Source organism: Haemaphysalis longicornis, unplaced genomic scaffold (assembly GCF_048455015.1).
Source record: "Haemaphysalis longicornis isolate Haplotype H1 unplaced genomic scaffold, Haemaphysalis longicornis Haplotype H1 scaffold_2, whole genome shotgun sequence".
Taxonomy (NCBI): domain Eukaryota; kingdom Metazoa; phylum Arthropoda; class Arachnida; order Ixodida; family Ixodidae; genus Haemaphysalis; species Haemaphysalis longicornis.
This window is the reverse complement of record NW_027526295.1, coordinates 10990937-11008908: the sequence shown is the minus strand read 5'-3', so window position 1 is coordinate 11008908 and position 17972 is coordinate 10990937. Positions and strand designations below refer to the sequence as shown.

Here is a 17972-nt window from a genome sequence, read left to right as displayed (position 1 = left end):
TATAATGCGCGTTGTTTCCCACATGTGTGAGGGGTGTGTGCCATCACTCGCTGTTTTTTTTTTTTAGTTTTTTCCCACAATGCTTGCTTTCAATACAATTTTGAAAGGCGAGCCACAATTCCCGGACAATCCCGGACCAAAGGGGGCTTAATCAGTTTTGAAAATACGTACTGCTTTTTCACCGCTACAGAGCACGACGCCTATGTGTAGTTTCGATTGTAAGTAATACTGATAACTATAGTTTGGCTTTTCGCGTTACATGCGTTCTCTTCTCGCTGCTCTTGCAACGTTGGCAGGACCCCCCCCCCCTTTCCCGAAAAAAAAAACTAAATGCACAGAATTTTATTTTTTAACCAATCCTCAAGAATTAAATGCCATGACAAAAGCGATCGATGTTCAGTTTACAAAACAAAGTAGTTACCGAGAACCCGTTGCGCTGATTCGCAACGAGAACTAAAAAAAGGAAATGTTTTACTACATCTGCAACATCGCAACTTCATTTATTGCCATCCTTAGGGTTCGTAAGCGACCTTATACGCAAGAATGCAAACACATCTCGCTGTTGCAGACACCTGTTAGATTTTAAAAGGAACGCAAATTGTCAACATAGCAGCCGTAACAGAAAATTTGTGCTCACTGTGAGGTCCCAGGTGCTTGGTTTGCAACTGTAAACCTGCTTGTCACTTTGCGAAAACTCATGAGATGTTGATTGTACTGCGTGCGTTGACGATTTAATTCGGAAGTTCACTTGCGACGAAAGCCGTAAATAAGTGATCCGAAACCGTTATTCATCAAACCTTCCTTCAGAGTCGTTAAAATTTCATTTAAAAGACCCGTTAGAGCGGTTACATTTATATCTCTGCGCTTTACATTTATATACATTTATATCTTACATTTACATCTCTGTTACATTTATATCTCTGAACACACAAAAAATATCGTAAGCTCTTAGGAAGAATTTCGGGGCAGTTAAGTAGTGTTACCATTTCAGGGCATCCCACAAATGCAAGAATGCGTCATGCTACCAGTGAAAGCGATTGAGATTGCCGTTGTAAACTGAATTTCAGAGATCGCGGCTTCCTGATTTGTTTCTATTTATGCTTTTATTGAAGGCTCAAATCCATAGTCTGGAAAGATCGAGCTTGCTACGAGCCACAGCGTACAAGTTCATTGTCACAAATACGGCCATTCTGAGATTCCCGATGAGTCGTCGCTTTTTTTTGGCGTAGTAATGAAAACTGACTGCCGCTTCCATGCTATACATTGAACGTTAACTGACTGCCGCTTTCATGCTATACATTGAACGTTGAGGAACCAAACTACATTATACCACTCTTGTTTGCACCTTTCGTGCGCACATACAGGGGAAAAAAGGCACGAAGCGCACCCACAGTGTGCATTCTTACGGGCCGCTCAGCGGAGCATCCACACTAGCAGCGCGACGCTGTCGCCACCTACATGTCGAGCTCGCGGCGAATAGTATACTAGGTAGATGAAGCGCCAAGAATATACGTACGTTAGCTTCTTATTTATTAACGAGAAATGTTTGTAAGAAAACTGCGAGTTAGATGCAGCCGTGCGTGCGCGTTTAGTTTCTCGCCGCCAGCAGAAAACGCAGTAATAATCAATATTGGTGTGAATAAGTAACAGCCTTTTGGCATCATTCGCGTAAATAACTAAGATATATTAGCATCCCCCCCCCCCACCCTTTACGCATTTTTAGGTCTATATCCCTCTTTATCGCCGTTACTTTTAGAGTTCAGGGTTAGGAGACCACTTGCGACATAGGTTGTCCGACTTTGCAAACTGCTGATCTCAGGCGTTATGTTTGTAAGTAAAGATATTTCACGTGCACCGATCCCGATCGATGCGTTGGTTGACAACGCTCATCTGGCGTCCAGCAGATTTCTGCACGCACGTCACGAAATACGATAGCTGAGTGGTAGAAAGGCCAGGTAGTTACCTTGATCGTCAAAATTTACAAGAAAAAAAGAGGATCGGTTTTATGACGCTTCCAAAGAGACTTTCAATGAAGCTTTTCTGAATATAAAACGTGTACTAGTACATCATTCTATTGATATCCATGGAAACATGGACATTATTGCGGCAATTGCCATACACCTGCACGTGGCTTTCGCGGGTATGTTGCGCAGAGCTATCCTAGATGGCTGGGCGCGACGTGTTGGCTTTGAAACTACAAGTGCAAAGTGGTCGTGGCTACTTAGACTTTCCCCCGCCATTGATCAACGGTTGTGTCCATATATCATGAACCAGACCCAGAAAACAGTATACCCAGTATAATCATAAAAATCACAAAGCTACGACAGAATAGGGAGCACACTGCGTTCGCACTAATTCCAGCAGTTTGGAATGCGCCGCACCAACTACACAGCTTGTGCTGCTCTTTGTGGCCAACTTGAGAACTGCACCAACCGCACTGTTCAAAACTGCCTCACAAATCTTTTTTTCTACAAAATAAGCTCAAGTAGTTCTACGCAGAACAATTTTAACTTATTGTGAAGCAAGAAAATGTAAATACAGTCTTCACCTAACGCAGTCGTTGAAACCGAAAGTTGATACAAACTTTTATTTTAACAAATGTTATGCTTGCTTTTTAAAGCTTAAGAGTTATCATTTTATATATTATAGCACCACAATAAGGATTTACTGGCTTGTAAACAAACCTTTTAAACGGAAATGACGCTTCTGGCCCAAAAGCGCTGTTTTCAGCCGGTGGGAATAATGGCGGCCTAAAAGCAGAGATGGCGTCTTTAGCATCTTTAGCCAAGCGCGACAGCACAGGTTTCCCCGCGGCGGCAGCTCTGTTCACCACCGTAAGATATACATACGCGAACTGGCTGCTTGAACCATATCTTACGTCAATACCTTCCGTGTAAGGCAAAATTCAGGCTGCCACCACCGCACTTCAGCGTCCCTGCCGGCTCAGCGCCTTTGCTGCCCACGGCAATATGGCCACCGACCGGTAGGCCCGGCTTCACCTCCCCGCGTTGCCCGCTATGGGCGGCCTCCACTCCAGAAGTTTTATAGAACCTCCTTGGACACATGTAACCTGTATACAATTTTTTCTTTGATGTGCATTGCCACCATATGTAATGCCTTTTGGCCCTTACGGTATCTCAATAAATAAGAAATGCGGAGATACAAGGAAACACTAACATTCGTGGCTCATTTGTACACAAGCTTACCAGTATGCAAAAATGAACAGATGCACGAGTAGATGGACACAAAAAATTAAAAAAAAATGGTAAAAGGCGGCGAACGGTCGTCGTCAACAACCAATCGTTTATCCATGCTTTAAAGGAATCAAAATGAGTGACGTACCATAAAAGCAATAATAACCAAGTCCCTACTAAAGAAAAACCGCGCAAACGGGGATAGAAAACGATAAACAGAGAGAAAAAAAAAAAGATTTCCTCCTTTCAGACTATACTAAGAATCCGGTAAAATTGGGTTCTACCAGGGAACGAACGAACCCTAGTTGTTGCCGCGCTTGTCATGGTAACCAGCATTCATTCTCGCAGGTCACATACGGATCGTTATCTAAACGTTCTACGGCGCCATCAGAAAATCTCGAGTTTAGGTGTTCCGGCACCCTTTCATTTGAGATAAACACATACTGCCAAAAAAAAAAAAAAACCCCACACGCCTTGGGTTTGATCTTGCCCCATTTGGCTAGTGCCTTGCCACACAACAGGAACCACAGTACCCAAGGATCAGTACAGAAAAAAAGCTTTATTTTACGCCGCTGTAAAAGTCCACAGCACATCATGGTGCCACCATGGTGCTGCCCACCTTGACCTTCCACTAGCTGTGCTATGCAGTCCATGCACCGACAGGCCTCCAGGTATCCAGGCTCACAGGGATGACCGAGAATGCACATGGAGAGGCCGAAACCACAGCACCGTGCACTCACCTGCAGGGCTTCGAACTACCAAAAACCGCAGTGTTTGGTACCCCCTGGGTCACTTTCGAACTGCCCAACAGTAAACTGCCACCACACAAATCATGCCTTGTAGCTCTGCCTGCTACTCAGCTGCTGACCGCGAGCTCGTGCAACCCTGGAGAAATGTCTTAAGGGACTAGCAAAAACAACCCAACACACCAGCTGCAAAGTATTCCCAGAGCTCCAGGCAGTTCTCACGGTGGTTCTCACAGGACAATGACTGGTTCAGGAATGAAATTGTTTCTAGGGTTGAATCTCTCTCTCTCTGCAGAATGATACACTCAGAGAGAGAGAGAGAGAGAGAGAGAGAGAGAGAGAGAGAGAGAGAGAGAGAGAGAGAGAGAGAGAGAGAGAGAGAGAGAGAGAGAGAGCTTACCGACGGAAATACACCCCAGATTAGCCGTTGAAGAAAAACAAGAGAAAAGCAAAACCACAACTTCATCGAGACAGAGCCTCGTTTTTTTGTACATCATTCTAGGCCCACTTAAACTACAGATACGGCACCAACTTTCTTACTTCGCCAACAGAATTAGTATAAATTTCGTAAATAGCCCTTTATTGCTAAGAGCAGAGCCCTGAAACAAAAGAAGCAACTCAACGCAAGTCTATGCCTCAGAGCTGACAAAGGGTGCGCTGACCAGCAAAGTTGGTGCTCTCACATGTTGCAAAAACAAAAATGAGGTGAGGGAACAAACTCCACGACGGCCACATGCACAAACCAGGAGAGCATGATTTGACCCAATCATTGGTTTAAATGAAAAAAAAAAAAACGTGGAACACTAGTCTGACAAACCAGTGACACCACAAAATAGTACGCAATGCAGAACATCAGAAAGGATGCACACAACGAACTCAGGGAAATGGAGGGGGACGACTTTTTTTTTTTTTTGGGGGGGGGGGGGGCTTCTCCAGCAGCCTTCAAATATTCAAAGCTGATACGTGTAGCACCAATCATTTTGCTTTCCTGACGTCCTTGTGTTCGCAAAGGCTGCCACTTCCCTGCACAAGCTTGAGGAGGAGAACATACAGCAAGTTTGACTGTTGTTAAATTCAATTTCATAAAATGTGGCCACATCGTGGGGGCCTTATCCCACACCAAGGCTGCCCAAAGCTGAGCAAAGTTGATTATGAGGTTTAGCGCACCTACATGAGACACTCTTTAGTGGAGGGCTCCGGATTAACCCTGACCACCTGGGAACCTTCAAGGATTCCAATGTCTTTTGCATAGCTCAAAATATTCCTCCCGCTAAATCGGCACTTTCTTCCAGGTGCACTCCGAGCCTGCCCAATTAGTCTCAACGCACTTGAAACTTTTGCATGGCACAAAAGTGCGAACGTCCAGCTGTGATTGCATAGATCCATTGGACAGGGGTGAGACAGCTGAATCAGATTTGGGAGCAGTTTTTGGAGCAGCGAAATCTTGATTTTGGAGCAAAAGAACGTTGAATTGTAGCAGAAGAACGACATATATTATGTCTGATGATTTTGATTGTAGGGTTTAACGCGCCGACGCAACGCCGGTGATGAGGCGCGCCATAGTGGAGGGCTCCGGATTAATTTTGACCACCTGGGGATCTTTAACGTGCGCCGAAATCTCGTACACACGGGCGTTTTTGCTTTTCGCCGACATATATTATGTCGCCTTAGGAGACAAAAAAAAATCAAATTTTTGACAACTGGTGGGAAAAAAGTGCACTCTTCAATCGGTTCTGAACGTCATACAGAACATTGAAACAGCCTCCCCCAAAATTTTTTTTTTTTTTTTTTCTGCCAGAGTATCACGAGGTACGAACTGCACTACCTTTTTACAAACCATTTTTAAATTCTTAGGTTCCATGAATAGATAGTAGAGCTCCGTTGAAAATATCGAACTGAAAAACTAAGCAATCGCAAGGCATTTTTATAATCATGTGAATGCCGAAATTGTTATTTTTTTATCTCGGACTTGGCTGTGCGCACAAGTGTAGAGCCACGGCAAAAGTTGTGCAAAACGTTCGTATGTATATCCGCCTCCCTCTTGGCATTAAATTTCACTTCAGATAAATAAACCATTTTGCTAGCGTGAAATAATAGCCCGTCCCGCTATCGGAGACTGCTTAAACATTCTGCAGCAATGTAGCCTGCGCCGCTGCTTCTGCAGCGTCGATCCTCCCATTTCCGCCACTCGCAAGCTCGTTGTGAAAGGCAGCAATAACTCAGCGTTTTATAACACCGTAATGAGTCCGAAATTTCCCTTCAAACACACACCGGACTCACACTCAAGGCCGAAACACCGCGAATTCGTGGGCGCCATGTTGTTTTTGATGAATTCCCATCTTTCGAGTCCCGCAACAGATCAAAGGACTAAATGTAAACCCAGCTATCCCCATAACTAAACCAAGGTGGACATCGGCGAAGAGCACTCTGCCTGAACCACAAGCAAATGCTTCGCCCGGCGGCCACATTTTCCCATCTTTACCACACCAAGATGGCGGCGTCCAGTAATGTCTCCGGAGATACAGCGCTCCAAAAAATGCAGTTTTTGTTCATCAACTTGCACAAGTAGTTTGACGCCTTAGTACACAATTATTTTTTCTATGGGTTTTTTTTCGATGGAAAAACTGAAAACACACAGAATATAACATGGCAACCCGACATTGTGACTTTCGAAAAAACTACCTCGGGGACAATTTCATGATGAATCAGATTGAACCTTTACAAACACCATCACATTGGGGGTAAACACCATCACATTGGGGGTGCTGGAAAATACTGCCGTCAGTAAACATTTCCCCCACTGAAACTGACTGGAGTGTTAAAATCGTTGGCTCTCAGACTGTTTTGGAGCAGTTTGGCGCAATTTTTACAATTTTCAAGCTTATGGAGCAGCCTGGCGCAGGAAAGCAAGTTTGTATCAAAACTGCGCAATATGCGCAGCTGTCTCACCCCTGATTGGAGGCAATATTCCAGAGTCTCCCAGGAGTGAAATCTTCGTGTTCCGTACCACACAGACAAGTGCCGTTCAGAAAATGCTGCCACCAAAGTTCTATCTTCAAACAGTCTACAATACAAGCCACGTGCCCGATATTAACTCTTTCGGGACCGCTCCATAGGCCATTGATCACATATGATCGATGGTTTCACGAGTCTGCAGAATACAAATTTTCACTCGATGGAACACCTAGCGACATCTCGGAGATAGTTTGAAAACTATAGTTTTCTCTTTTGTGAAGTTTCTTTTTTTATCGCCAGGCGGCAACGAATCAGATATTTTATTCTGACGGGCAGTGGTTTCGAATGTAAACAAACATGGAGTCATACTCGCGCGAGCGCGATAAGACATCCGCCTCATCTCGTCTCGCATATCTTCGCCTTCTACTGTGGATTTTAACGATGAGAGTGGCAGTGAAGAGTCGGAATGCGGCTTTAGAGATTGGATTTCAGCTCGAGTGAGGATTCAGGTGTCGATCAGCCTGGAACATCAAATTGCGCTCAAAGGTGGGTGTTGGTTTCGGTTTCAATTGTCTCTTGAGTAGGTATGTGCGCTTGAAATATGTTCTGGCTGGTTTATATTTGTTCGCTAGGGTGTTAACTACCTATGGTGGTGATCTCCTGCCACCATCTCAAAGGGATCAAGTTTTCGCCGAGACGAAATCCCGGCGTGTACCTGGGCGACGACGTAGCCATGGCCCTAGTGCCAAAGAGATCACGCACAAAACAAAAAACCAGTTACACCTAGACGCATCAAACTTTCACGATGAAGAAACAAAGCATTGTGTTAGATTTTGTATATCCTGAAATAATTTTATTCCTTTTTATTTTTATATTTACGCTTTTTTCTATTTCTGTAGTTTTTTTACAAAGTTCTTACTTTAAGATTTTTTCATGGTTCTATCGTCAGTGTTGAAGTAAAACTTGGTATTGTATGTCAAAGAACATATAATTAGCTGCATTTTGGTATATGCTAAGGTAGGATGGTGCCTTTACTTTATGTAATAAAAAATTTGTAGCGAGACTTCACTTTTTCGGGCGGTCCCGAAAGAGTTAAAAGCCCCCGCTTGAACCGCTCTAAGCGTGTCAGTAAGACTGCCACAGCTGCCGTGCAGCCAAAATCTGCCTCGAGGAAAAGAAAACAAAAACAACCCTGACTAGGAATGCAGACGCACGAAATGACAACCAGGCACCCTGGAAACCAACGATGCCCGGTGGTATGAATGCACAAATCAGACCTTGTTGGACAGGGGCTGGAACAGGGCGCTGTTTTCTGTGTGACGAAGTCCTTCCACAAGGTTCCAACACACCAGAAAAGTGTGCCGTAGTAACTAAGAGTTCCCAAGCAACGCTCCCGGCACAGCCAGTGGCCCGCGATCGGGACACTCGTGTGGACAAGCTGCCAAGCTATGCCGCTGGGCCCTGCAGTGTGCCTCACCTGACGCTCTGCCTTGATTGGCAGGGAGGGACGGAGAAAGAGACGGGCCTGCAGTGCTTAGCAGAAAACTCTGCCCAATCTGCACAGCATTACGCAATGCGAGCCTCTTTACACAGCTGTAGTTGAAGGCTCTGTGGAACCAGTGTTGAAAAGGCTACGCAGGGTGCGTGCCACTGGCCACGCCCTGCAACAACAATGTACTTGTCTCACCACTGTAGTTGCCTGTCCAGAATGGCAAAACTATCCCTGCAGTATTCGCTACGGAGCTTGCCCCTGGAGAGAAAGAGGTTGATTTGTGGTTGCTGCAACATTGTGCCGCTCTGGACTCCTGGGGAGCATGGCAAAGACAGGTGTGCACAGCCAGCCGCACGCGCAGCTTGTTCGAGTCGTCGGCAGGGGCACATCAAAACAAAGGGAGCCTTGTGCACTCCTGTACACTTGATGCCTTACATGGCATCAGCGGTGGAGTTCACCTTATATGTGACCATGCTAAGGAAAGGACTCTTGCACTGCACCCTGTACTTGCACTCCAATTGAAAACAGAACCTGCGTAACAATGCCTTTTAAACAAACATGCACTCAGCTCAGCATACATAGAAATAAAAACAGCGGCCGACAGACCACATCCTGGTGATGGGTCACCCGTGCCCATAGAAAGGGCATTGTTCGGCATGCAAGCATTTTTATTTGGCCCATCGCTATGCTTGGCGCCACTTCATGCCACTGTTTTCCAACTCTAGGATGAGAACGGCGCAAGACAAGTTAGATGCCAACCAGCGTGAAACACGGCAGCATACCAAATCAAAATGCTCACGTCAAATGCTGCTCCTTCAATATCGAGGTTGGACACGAACCCTTGCAACTTATTGTTTGTACAGTCTGCAAAGGAACTTCAAGGACCCTAACACATTTTTTTTCCTCTCAGTGCTTTTTTGCCCCCCAGGCTGTTTGATTTCAAACAGACACAATGGTGCCTGCACCTCCTACTTTGTCTGCAAGGGTGCCAGCTTAAGGTAATGAATAGGCAACTGTTGCTCTCGTGTACTGAATCGCCGTTTTCAGAATACGTCTTTTTTTTTAAGTGCGAATGCACTTTATAAGCGACCCCAAACCATCCACCGCCGGCGGCGGCGGCGTCGGCGGCGTCCGCAGTGCTCCTCTATATTTAAAAAAGAAACAGCATCCGGCGCCAGGTTTCGATCCGAGGACTTTGCGGCCGCAGCGCGACGCTCTACCGATCAAGCCGATCAAGCCACGGACGCGACGGTGATATCAGTGTTAGTGACGCGCCTTATATCTTTAACGAATTCAAACTACGTCGTCAGCGGCGTGCGTTGGCGACTCAGCGGCGTTATAGCGGCTTGATAACTGCGTGGTGTACACGTGATACTACAAACCCGATGGAAGAGAAGGCGGCGAGGCGGTGGGCTGCGGGGGCCGAGCGCAAGCGCCGCAAGCGGGCCGACAACCGTGCATTCGCACTTTCACATTCTCCCCCTCGGGGAAATGCGGGGGAATTTTTTATTTTAAGAAGAAGCAGTTTATTAACTTTGCTTGCCTTGTTTCAGAGATTCCACATTTTGAAACATTTGCTTTGATGCAAGTCATAATTAGTGGACTCAAATGAGACGCAATTCTCCATCTTCCATTCAGCAGGTGAAAGAAAAAGAAAAAATGGCCCAAGTCCACAGCATGCCACACAAGCGCATCGTCGTACCCCAAAAGGAAGGCCTTCGCTATTGGGGAACATTTCATTTTAGAGGTGGTTTTTGCACGGTGAACTGTTGGAGGAGCAAGATGCTACCACCCTTACCGTCCACAAAATCTGAGCTGCTGTGCCTTGCACGTGGCGACTATGAGGACTCCAACCTTATTTCTGGCTTTGGCCACGGCTATACCAAGGGAAAGGCCAAGCATTCAAGTGCTGTCACGGCACCCTCAGTCCCATAATTTGTGGTAAATGCAGAAACCCCAAGCTCAGGTGAGCCAGAAGTGTGGCCTTCTACCGGTGACGGGTGCCACAGGAATCCTGCCACAATGCAATTCCGATGGTCACACTCGAGGATGTGCTCATGTAATGCACACACAACTGCAGGCACCGAGAGCCCCGCATACCTGCAGGCCCACGAAATGGGGTGCACACACTCATTTTCACCTTCCAGGCAGTGTGACGACGCATGTCAGCTTCTCGCAGCTCTTTTCCAATTAGACCTTTACCTGCCATAGACGTCATTCACACACCAGTTTTTCACCTCACCAAATCACCAGCTTCCGGCATGGTTTCTCAGGCGATTTCTCCACATTTCCATTCCGACGTGACGAGACCACGCCCCACGGTAAACCAGCCAATCAGAAAACTTCACAAAATTTAGCGAAAAGTGAGCACAAACAAAAATATAAGCCACTAGTTATTTTTGCATTGCAGCAATTAGTCTCCTTGAATCATATATAACAACATTCTCTTTTTCAGATTAAGCATGTTCAATTTTGGCGAAACTGACCACTAGGCAGACGACCCCACACTGACGGAGACACTCCGTTGCGCCGTCCGCGGTTTTTTTGACGTGATGGTGCCGCAACGGAGAAGGTGACAGCTGTGTGAATGAGGCCTTAGTGGGTTTTATCTTCTAAATGAACGTGTTCGTGCCTTACTCTGTTTCGAGAACCCCGAGGCAAGGCACAACAATTCCCTCCTCACTATTTGCGATGTAACAAATTGTACTGTGGGATTGTACAAGGTGGCAATACTGCTTCTGGCCTTGCCTGCATTGAAAAGCCACTTCTGCTACTACCAGTTGCAATGTTACACTCGTAGCACCCTTCTAAAACGATCCAGGCTTCTACACTTCAGTGGCTCTTCAACAAGGCCAATGCACTAAAGCCAGCCACAGCCCTTTGGCCATGCACTGACAAGTACTGAAGCCCCAGCCCTTAACAACCGCATAACTTCGCGCTGGCTGCAGTTTACATGCATAGGCCACGGGCTCCATGTGCAATGTTCCCAAACAACTGGCTGGAAAAATTTGAGGGAAATGTTGGTCAGCAACTTGCAGCCTGACCATTTTACTCAGATGATGCAACATAGCTCCATTGCAATCAGTTAGCCACCCCTGTGAAGAGAAGACGAATAAAAAATAGAACAGTACTGTGTTAATGCAATGAACTGCCTGTGGCAGCCAATAAACAGAGCACTGGCACACCACAGTGCACTGCTACGTTCTTGAAAGAGAGGCTGCCACCTGTGGGCTTGCTTCCCAACAGCTAGGCTAACAGTGACAGGACTGCGCGCCAATGTTGCCGCCCCAAGGCAAGCTGCCTACACAGTGGCACACGAGGTGCACAGCTGCTCTCACAATGGCGCCAGTCCCGCAACCTCCATGCAGCACCAACACCGAGCAGTGGGGCTCCTCCGAATCCTCACCGCGCTCCCTCAAAGTTCAAGCTGCGTGCAGCACGGCCGTTGCAACCCTGTTCTCGACAACCCCCATGCACCAGCGTGTCCAGCTGCAGTGGTCAGCTGAAAAAAAAGGCGACAAGTTTCATCTGCTCCGACGCCCACTGCTGCTCATCTTCCGCTCCCATCTCGGCGAGATGGACACACTGGTGCAAGTGGATTGTCGAGAACAAGGCAGGTTGTGAAATGAACCACAGCCAGAACAAAAATGGCGCCTCCCTGGCCCAGCCCGTGTAGACAGCGAAATCGTGTTGGCCGCTTACCGCAGGGCCCGCCGATGGGTGGTCGCCTGGAGGGAGAGAGAGAGGCCTCTTGGCGGCCTGCGCCACACCCTTCAAACCTTGGGCCTTCTCTCGCCGGGGTCCTCCACCATGGCGGCCTCTTGGCCCACACCCGCAAACCGTGGGCTTCAGCACTCTTCTACGCCCGCAACCACCTTCGCTCTTGCCCTTCGCAAACTTCAAACTCTTCAAACTTCACAGAGACACACCAATGCGCTTCGTTCCTTCTTCCAAGCCCTTGGTGGGGGTTGCAAAGAAAACAACAGGGAACAGCAGTTAACCACACGCCCGCCGGGATTCAGGAACACGACAAGAGCACACACACTGACCGCTTTTATTGACCTCATCAGAGGGGGGGCCCGAGCTGTTTATTCAAATGGGGGTGGGGCGGCTAATGCGCAAAGCAAACATGAAGGAGGAGGGGAGGGGTGAGTGAAAGGGGGAGGAGGCACTGGCTCTCAGTAGTATCCGTACCTCCGGGGGGAGTACGACCGGGAGCGAGACCGGGAGTACCGCCGCCCCCGGCTGTAGTAGGGTGACGGTGAGCGGTCACGGTAGCCGCCCCGGTAGCCACCCCCGCTGCCACCTCCGTAGCCGCCACCGCCGCCGCCGCCGCCGCTGCCACCTCCGCCACCGCTGCAAGGTAACACACAATCCGAGCCACGGTTACTGGGCATGCTCACAGCGTTCCACTTGGCAGCCGTGTTATTCGTGTGTGTGCGCGCATGTGCCATTCTGGCTGCCATAAGTAAACTGCAGGAATGCCAAAATACAAAATGCTCACAAATCTACGGCTGACGCCCAACCGGATAGCCACAGTTAAGAATCACACATCCGAAAACCAAATCAGATTAAACATGATATCGACGTCCTGAAAGCTGCAAACAATGACACTGTAGCATAACGAGAGAGACTCGTCAACAGTAAGAAGTTAGTGGAAAGTGCGTAAATCCCAAGACAAACTCATGTCAATGCTGTCACAGCTGAGAGAGCATGCAAGGGACAATGTCCTCCTCTTCAAGCCAAGGCACACACACACACACACACTAACACGAACGAGGGATTGGTGGCATCGCCACAGCCATTGAATGACTGGGCTATGGCAACACCAACCCATTGCCCAGGAACAATATTTTCTTGGTGTATAACTATGCTCTGACACTCAGAAGCTGCAACTTGATGCAAAGGCACCATTGGGGGAAATTTGGGAACTAAAAACAGTCTTCTCATTGTAAAGCTAACCCAGTCGCAGCCGCCACTGCAGGGAACAGACTATTTCACTCCATTACTTGTCATGCGTGCTTTCAAAAGCTTTGAGCTTCGAAAAAATACCAAAACATTGGTTTTTGTTGTTTTCTAGTCTGCGCGTTTGCAAAGTTTTACCGCCAAAAACAGCTGCAAGGTGGAATAAGAAAACACTTTTGCCAGCTGCGGTGATAAAATATCAGCGCAAAAATACCTGCATTTTGGTACCTGTAAATCGGCCTCTTTCCTGTCCAGGTCGTCTCTTTTATCTTTGTTCGTTCCCAAACGCACGAACGGCAGAAAAAGAATGCACAAACGAAGCCAGACAGACTCTGAAGCGCGAATGGCTCTCCGATCGGCGTGCGCTGGAACGGCCCTTTTGATTGGGTGTCGCTGCGGCAACGCAAGATGGCGGCCGCCTGAACTGCGTAGTGTGCATTTCATTTTTGTCGCTTCGCACGGCCAAGCTCCTTCCTGTTCAGTCATTTTATCTGCTGTGGTATTCAACACGGTCACTGCAATGGGAATGCCTGAGATAGATGATGAACCAGATTACGGGAAGTTGTGTGGCTCAAAAGGCGCAGGTCATCGTACGCTCCTGGTGCACGTGACTAACTCCAGCGGGTGAAGTGCGGTGTGCGCGCTTGTGGTAACGGCTTTTGAACGTGTCAGTAGGCTCACTAGCCTTGAGACAGAAAAGGCTGACACGTCAAAAGCTACCACGCGCAAGACATAGCTGCTGCAACTGACTGCGCAACCGGTTACGACTGAACGCCAGTAGTTGTAATTAATGCTTGTGACAAAAACTTGATCTTAAAAGCAACCTGATGGGCCATGTCAGGGTCAGGGTGTCTAGCAAATTGCCTAATGCGATTTCCCTGACTTTTCCATGTCCATTTTAAACAAAATTCCCTGACCTATACAACAGGCGCTATTCTGTAGAAATGGTCCGTGAAGCACATAAAAAGCATAGAGAAAACACATTCTATCACAGGGAAAAACACATTTGCTGCAAGTGCCGTAATTCTCAAACTGCACTTTGATTAACATCAGTTTGTTCATTTTGAGGTTTGCTTGCCTTCAGCTACAACTTCAGAGTTCATTTCATCTTGCGGGACAGAACCTTCAAGTTGCGCTTCAGCGATCACCTTTTGCTTTTTTTCTTGATTGTTTCCGCGATGGCGTAAGCACATTTTTACTTGCAGAAAAACCAGAAAACGGTTCATGCGGTTCACGCTTTCGCTGCATGCGAGCATGTTGCGTTCGGTAACTTCTTGGGGGCTTCCAACACTGGTTTCCCCTATTCTAAAACTGTGTGGGCAGGCCCCGAAGTAATTTTCCCTGACTGGTACTACTTTATTGAAAAATTCCCTCACAATTATCCAACTTTGCCCTGTGGCTCAAAATTCCCTGACTTTTCCCAGGCGCTAGGCACCCTGAGGGTTACTCAAAGTGCTGCGTGTTGCTCTAAACGTGCCCTGCGATGCGTGTGAGTCATATCGCCTTTCTTGCACATAGTTCCTGTGCACTTCTAGTAACCATGCAAACAGGACTGAGTTCAGAATAAAGACCTGCTCACAGCGTTAAAAATGTACCGGACTGTCTAAGCGTTTAACAAATGCAATTTTTAGGGAAAATATTACCACCAACGCGAGTTCTGTTTGGTGCGTTACAAATTGTGTGGGCTGCGTCGTCCAAGCTTAGCGGACACCCCTCTAGGGGTCAAAGTAAAAGCTTGTAGCCTACATGCAATTGGTTTCGTGCAATTGTTCCAGCTTGTCCTTTGTCCTTCCAGCTTGTTCCAGCTCCAGTGTCCCAGCTTGTTGGCATTGTGACCGTTATCGCTTTTGGGTATAAATAGAGCTGCCCAAGCATTGTAACTACAGTAGAATCTCGATGATACGAATCTCGCGGGACCGCGAAAAATATTCGTATCATCCGAAATTCGTATGAACCAACACAGACCAAAAAATTGAGCGCTGAAAAAAGTTTTCGTATATTTCTTTTCTTACTTTCGCGTGAACAAATCCATGATTTTTTCTGCTTTTTTTAAACCCCTACGTCACCTAAACCCCTAAACCCCTACGTTTTAAACCCCTACGAGCGCGTAACGCTTCGCCTAGATTCGCGCTTGTCTCCTGACTCCCGGTGTCCAAGCTCGCTACACGTCGCAACAGTCAAGCGTGAACCGCATGGTGCGTTTTTGCACGCGATTCGCACGCCTCGGCTTTGCGCGCGCTGTATTTTCACGGCCGCATTGACGATTTCGCGCCCGCGGTATCTCCTACCTCGGTCAGAAGAAGACGCTGACGACTTGCGAAACGCTCGAGACAACCCGCTGGCTCCGCCAGAGATGTTTAGGCTTAGCACTCCGGCAGATATTTTATGGGCGCTTTCACTAGCGGCGTGGATGGTGTTTTATAGTACCGTTTTCGCCAACGTTATCAGCTCCTTTACTGCACAAGAAACTTCGTGTCTGCTTTGAGCGGCATTTTAAAGAGAGGCTAGAAGCAGTCGCTCAAGCGGCCGTGCCACTTCGCGGCCGAAGCCGCCGCCATGTTGCCGCCGCCGGCCGCGGCGCGCATGTGGCGTGCGGGGCGCGTTTTCGAGAGCAGAAAACAACAGCCCGGCCGTTTCTGGAGAAAAAGGAGTGACAAATGGGGAGAGAGAGCCGTCACTTGCTTGTTCGGCAGTCGGGCGCCTCGCTGGCTCGTTCGTATCATCCGCCGGGCCACGCAGGTCCGTTCGTAACAGCCGAAATTTTTCCCATTGCAAACAATGCAATTTTGCCGGGACTTTAGAAATTCGTATCATCCCGAAATTCGTATCACCCAGAATCGTATCATCGAGATTCTACTGTAATTCCTGTTAGAGCAGCGAATCGATGTTGTCGCTCTGCTCGAGTCCTGTATTGTAACCTCGCCCGTCGGGGCATTGTTCTTTGGCTTCGGCTCACCTCTCGCTATGAAGTAAACAGTTACGTTAACCTATCAGTTCTGGACCTCTTCCCGGCTGCAGTCGGCCTTCCCGGTCGCAACACGGCGCAATGCAAGATGGCGGCCGCCTGAGCTGCGTAGCGTGGGCGGTTTGAGTTCATTTTCGCTGCTTCGCTCGGCCAAGTTTCTGTTCAGTCTGTGGTATTCAACAGGGATGTTATCGCGATGGGGAGGCCCGAGATCACGAGCCAGATTACGGGAAGTTGTGTGGCTTGAAAGGCGGAGGTCATCGAACGCTTCGTGGTGCGCTTGACTCTACCGTCGCCAGACACCGGAGGGTGACGCGGTGCGGGCGCTTGCAATAGCGGTTCGTGAAGTGAACTTTTAGTTGGATTTGCGATGTTTACACGCTTAGTTATTGCTGTGGGCTCGCTAGCCTTGGGAAAGAAACGGTCGACGCGTCAAACGCTGCGGCGCGCACAGCATAGCCGACGTGCATTGGAGCATCATGTCTGCGAAACCGGTTACTATTGAACGCCAGTAGTTGTAATTAACGCGTGTGACTTTATATTTAATCTTAAAAGCGACCTGACAAGCCATATCAGGGATAATCAAAGTACGATATGTCGCGGTAAGCGTGCGCTGCGATGCGCGCGAGCCATATCATCTTTCTTGCGCAACATTTCTCGTGCACTTCAATAATCATGCTAACAGGTTTGAAATACGAATATAGGAATAAAAATATGTTCTCTGCATTAAAAATTTATCTTACTGTCGCAGCATTTAATAGTGATTTCTTTAAGGGAAATTATTGATACCAATGCATATAATCTATGGCTTAGGGCATACTGACTGTGCTGCGAGACATATTGGATGCCTTGAACGTCAAAAGTAGTGAAAAAAGACCCCTTCCATAAAAGTTGGAGTTATGCACAATATTATACCAAGCTTCAAAGTAGCTCATTGCATCCTTGTGGTATGCAAACTTTTGGCAATGAACACCTGCACGTATGAGTACTAAGTTGCTGCGCCAGGCAATGTAATAAAACATAAAAGAAACCAGAAGTTTTCAAATTTAAGTAAAAAAAAATGCGCCACTTGTTGCCATGGGTTGGCTGGTTGGACTTTTGATAAGTGAAACCTATGTTGCAACTTCGGAAGCCGTTTTCTCAAAACATTTTTTTTTGCCACCTGTGTCGCTTGTTCCTGGGATTTCTTTGTGACCGCTGCGTCTATTTTGAATCTGTTTCTTGCATTACATTCCTTGATGAACTGCTCAGGTTGTGACACTCTTGGTTGTTCAGATTTGTTTTTGTGATTTTTTTTATTCAAATAGTCATTCGCAGTCGACATGCCTGTTGCACATTAACCTCTAAAAAAATGAAAACTAAAAACATTGTGTTGTAAAAAAAAAATCTAAAACTGTCTTAACCTCGTCCATTCATTTGGGAATGCAAAGCACTCCGAACAAGTTTTCTATCATGTTTTATAAGTCGCTCAAGCTCAGTACAAGCGGAACAGAGAAAATTTATTAAATAAAAAAGTTGTCAAAATATTACCTTGAAATTTTTATGGTGTTATCACAGAAGCATTTCCAGTTGCTGTGCCAATTTTCATCAAAATCCACAAAGAAATAAAGGTGATTTTGAAAGCCACGTCCCCCCTTAAGTTGGCAGTTGCAGTG

At 47.2% G+C, this 17972-nt stretch overlaps 1 protein-coding gene and 1 long non-coding RNA gene across 3 annotated transcripts in view; both read right to left on the bottom strand.

Annotated features, from left to right (window-relative positions):
• LOC144168747 (uncharacterized) overlaps positions 1-12247 on the bottom strand; it is a 60055-nt gene extending 47808 nt beyond the window's left edge. The window contains exon 1 of the long non-coding RNA XR_013322220.1: positions 12090-12247. This is a non-coding gene — a long non-coding RNA (uncharacterized LOC144168747). The remainder of the gene's footprint in view (positions 1-12089) is intronic.
• LOC144168746 (transformer-2 protein homolog beta-like) overlaps positions 3739-17972 on the bottom strand; it is a 38870-nt gene continuing 24636 nt past the window's right edge. For both annotated transcript variants that reach the window (XM_077697705.1, XM_077697704.1), the window contains exons 9-10: positions 12582-12743; positions 3739-12344 (exon numbers count right to left, since the gene is read on the bottom strand). In XM_077697705.1, the coding sequence (XP_077553831.1) occupies positions 12296-12344; positions 12582-12743 (211 nt within the window). In that variant the 3' untranslated portion in view covers positions 3739-12295. The remainder of the gene's footprint in view (positions 12345-12581; positions 12744-17972) is intronic.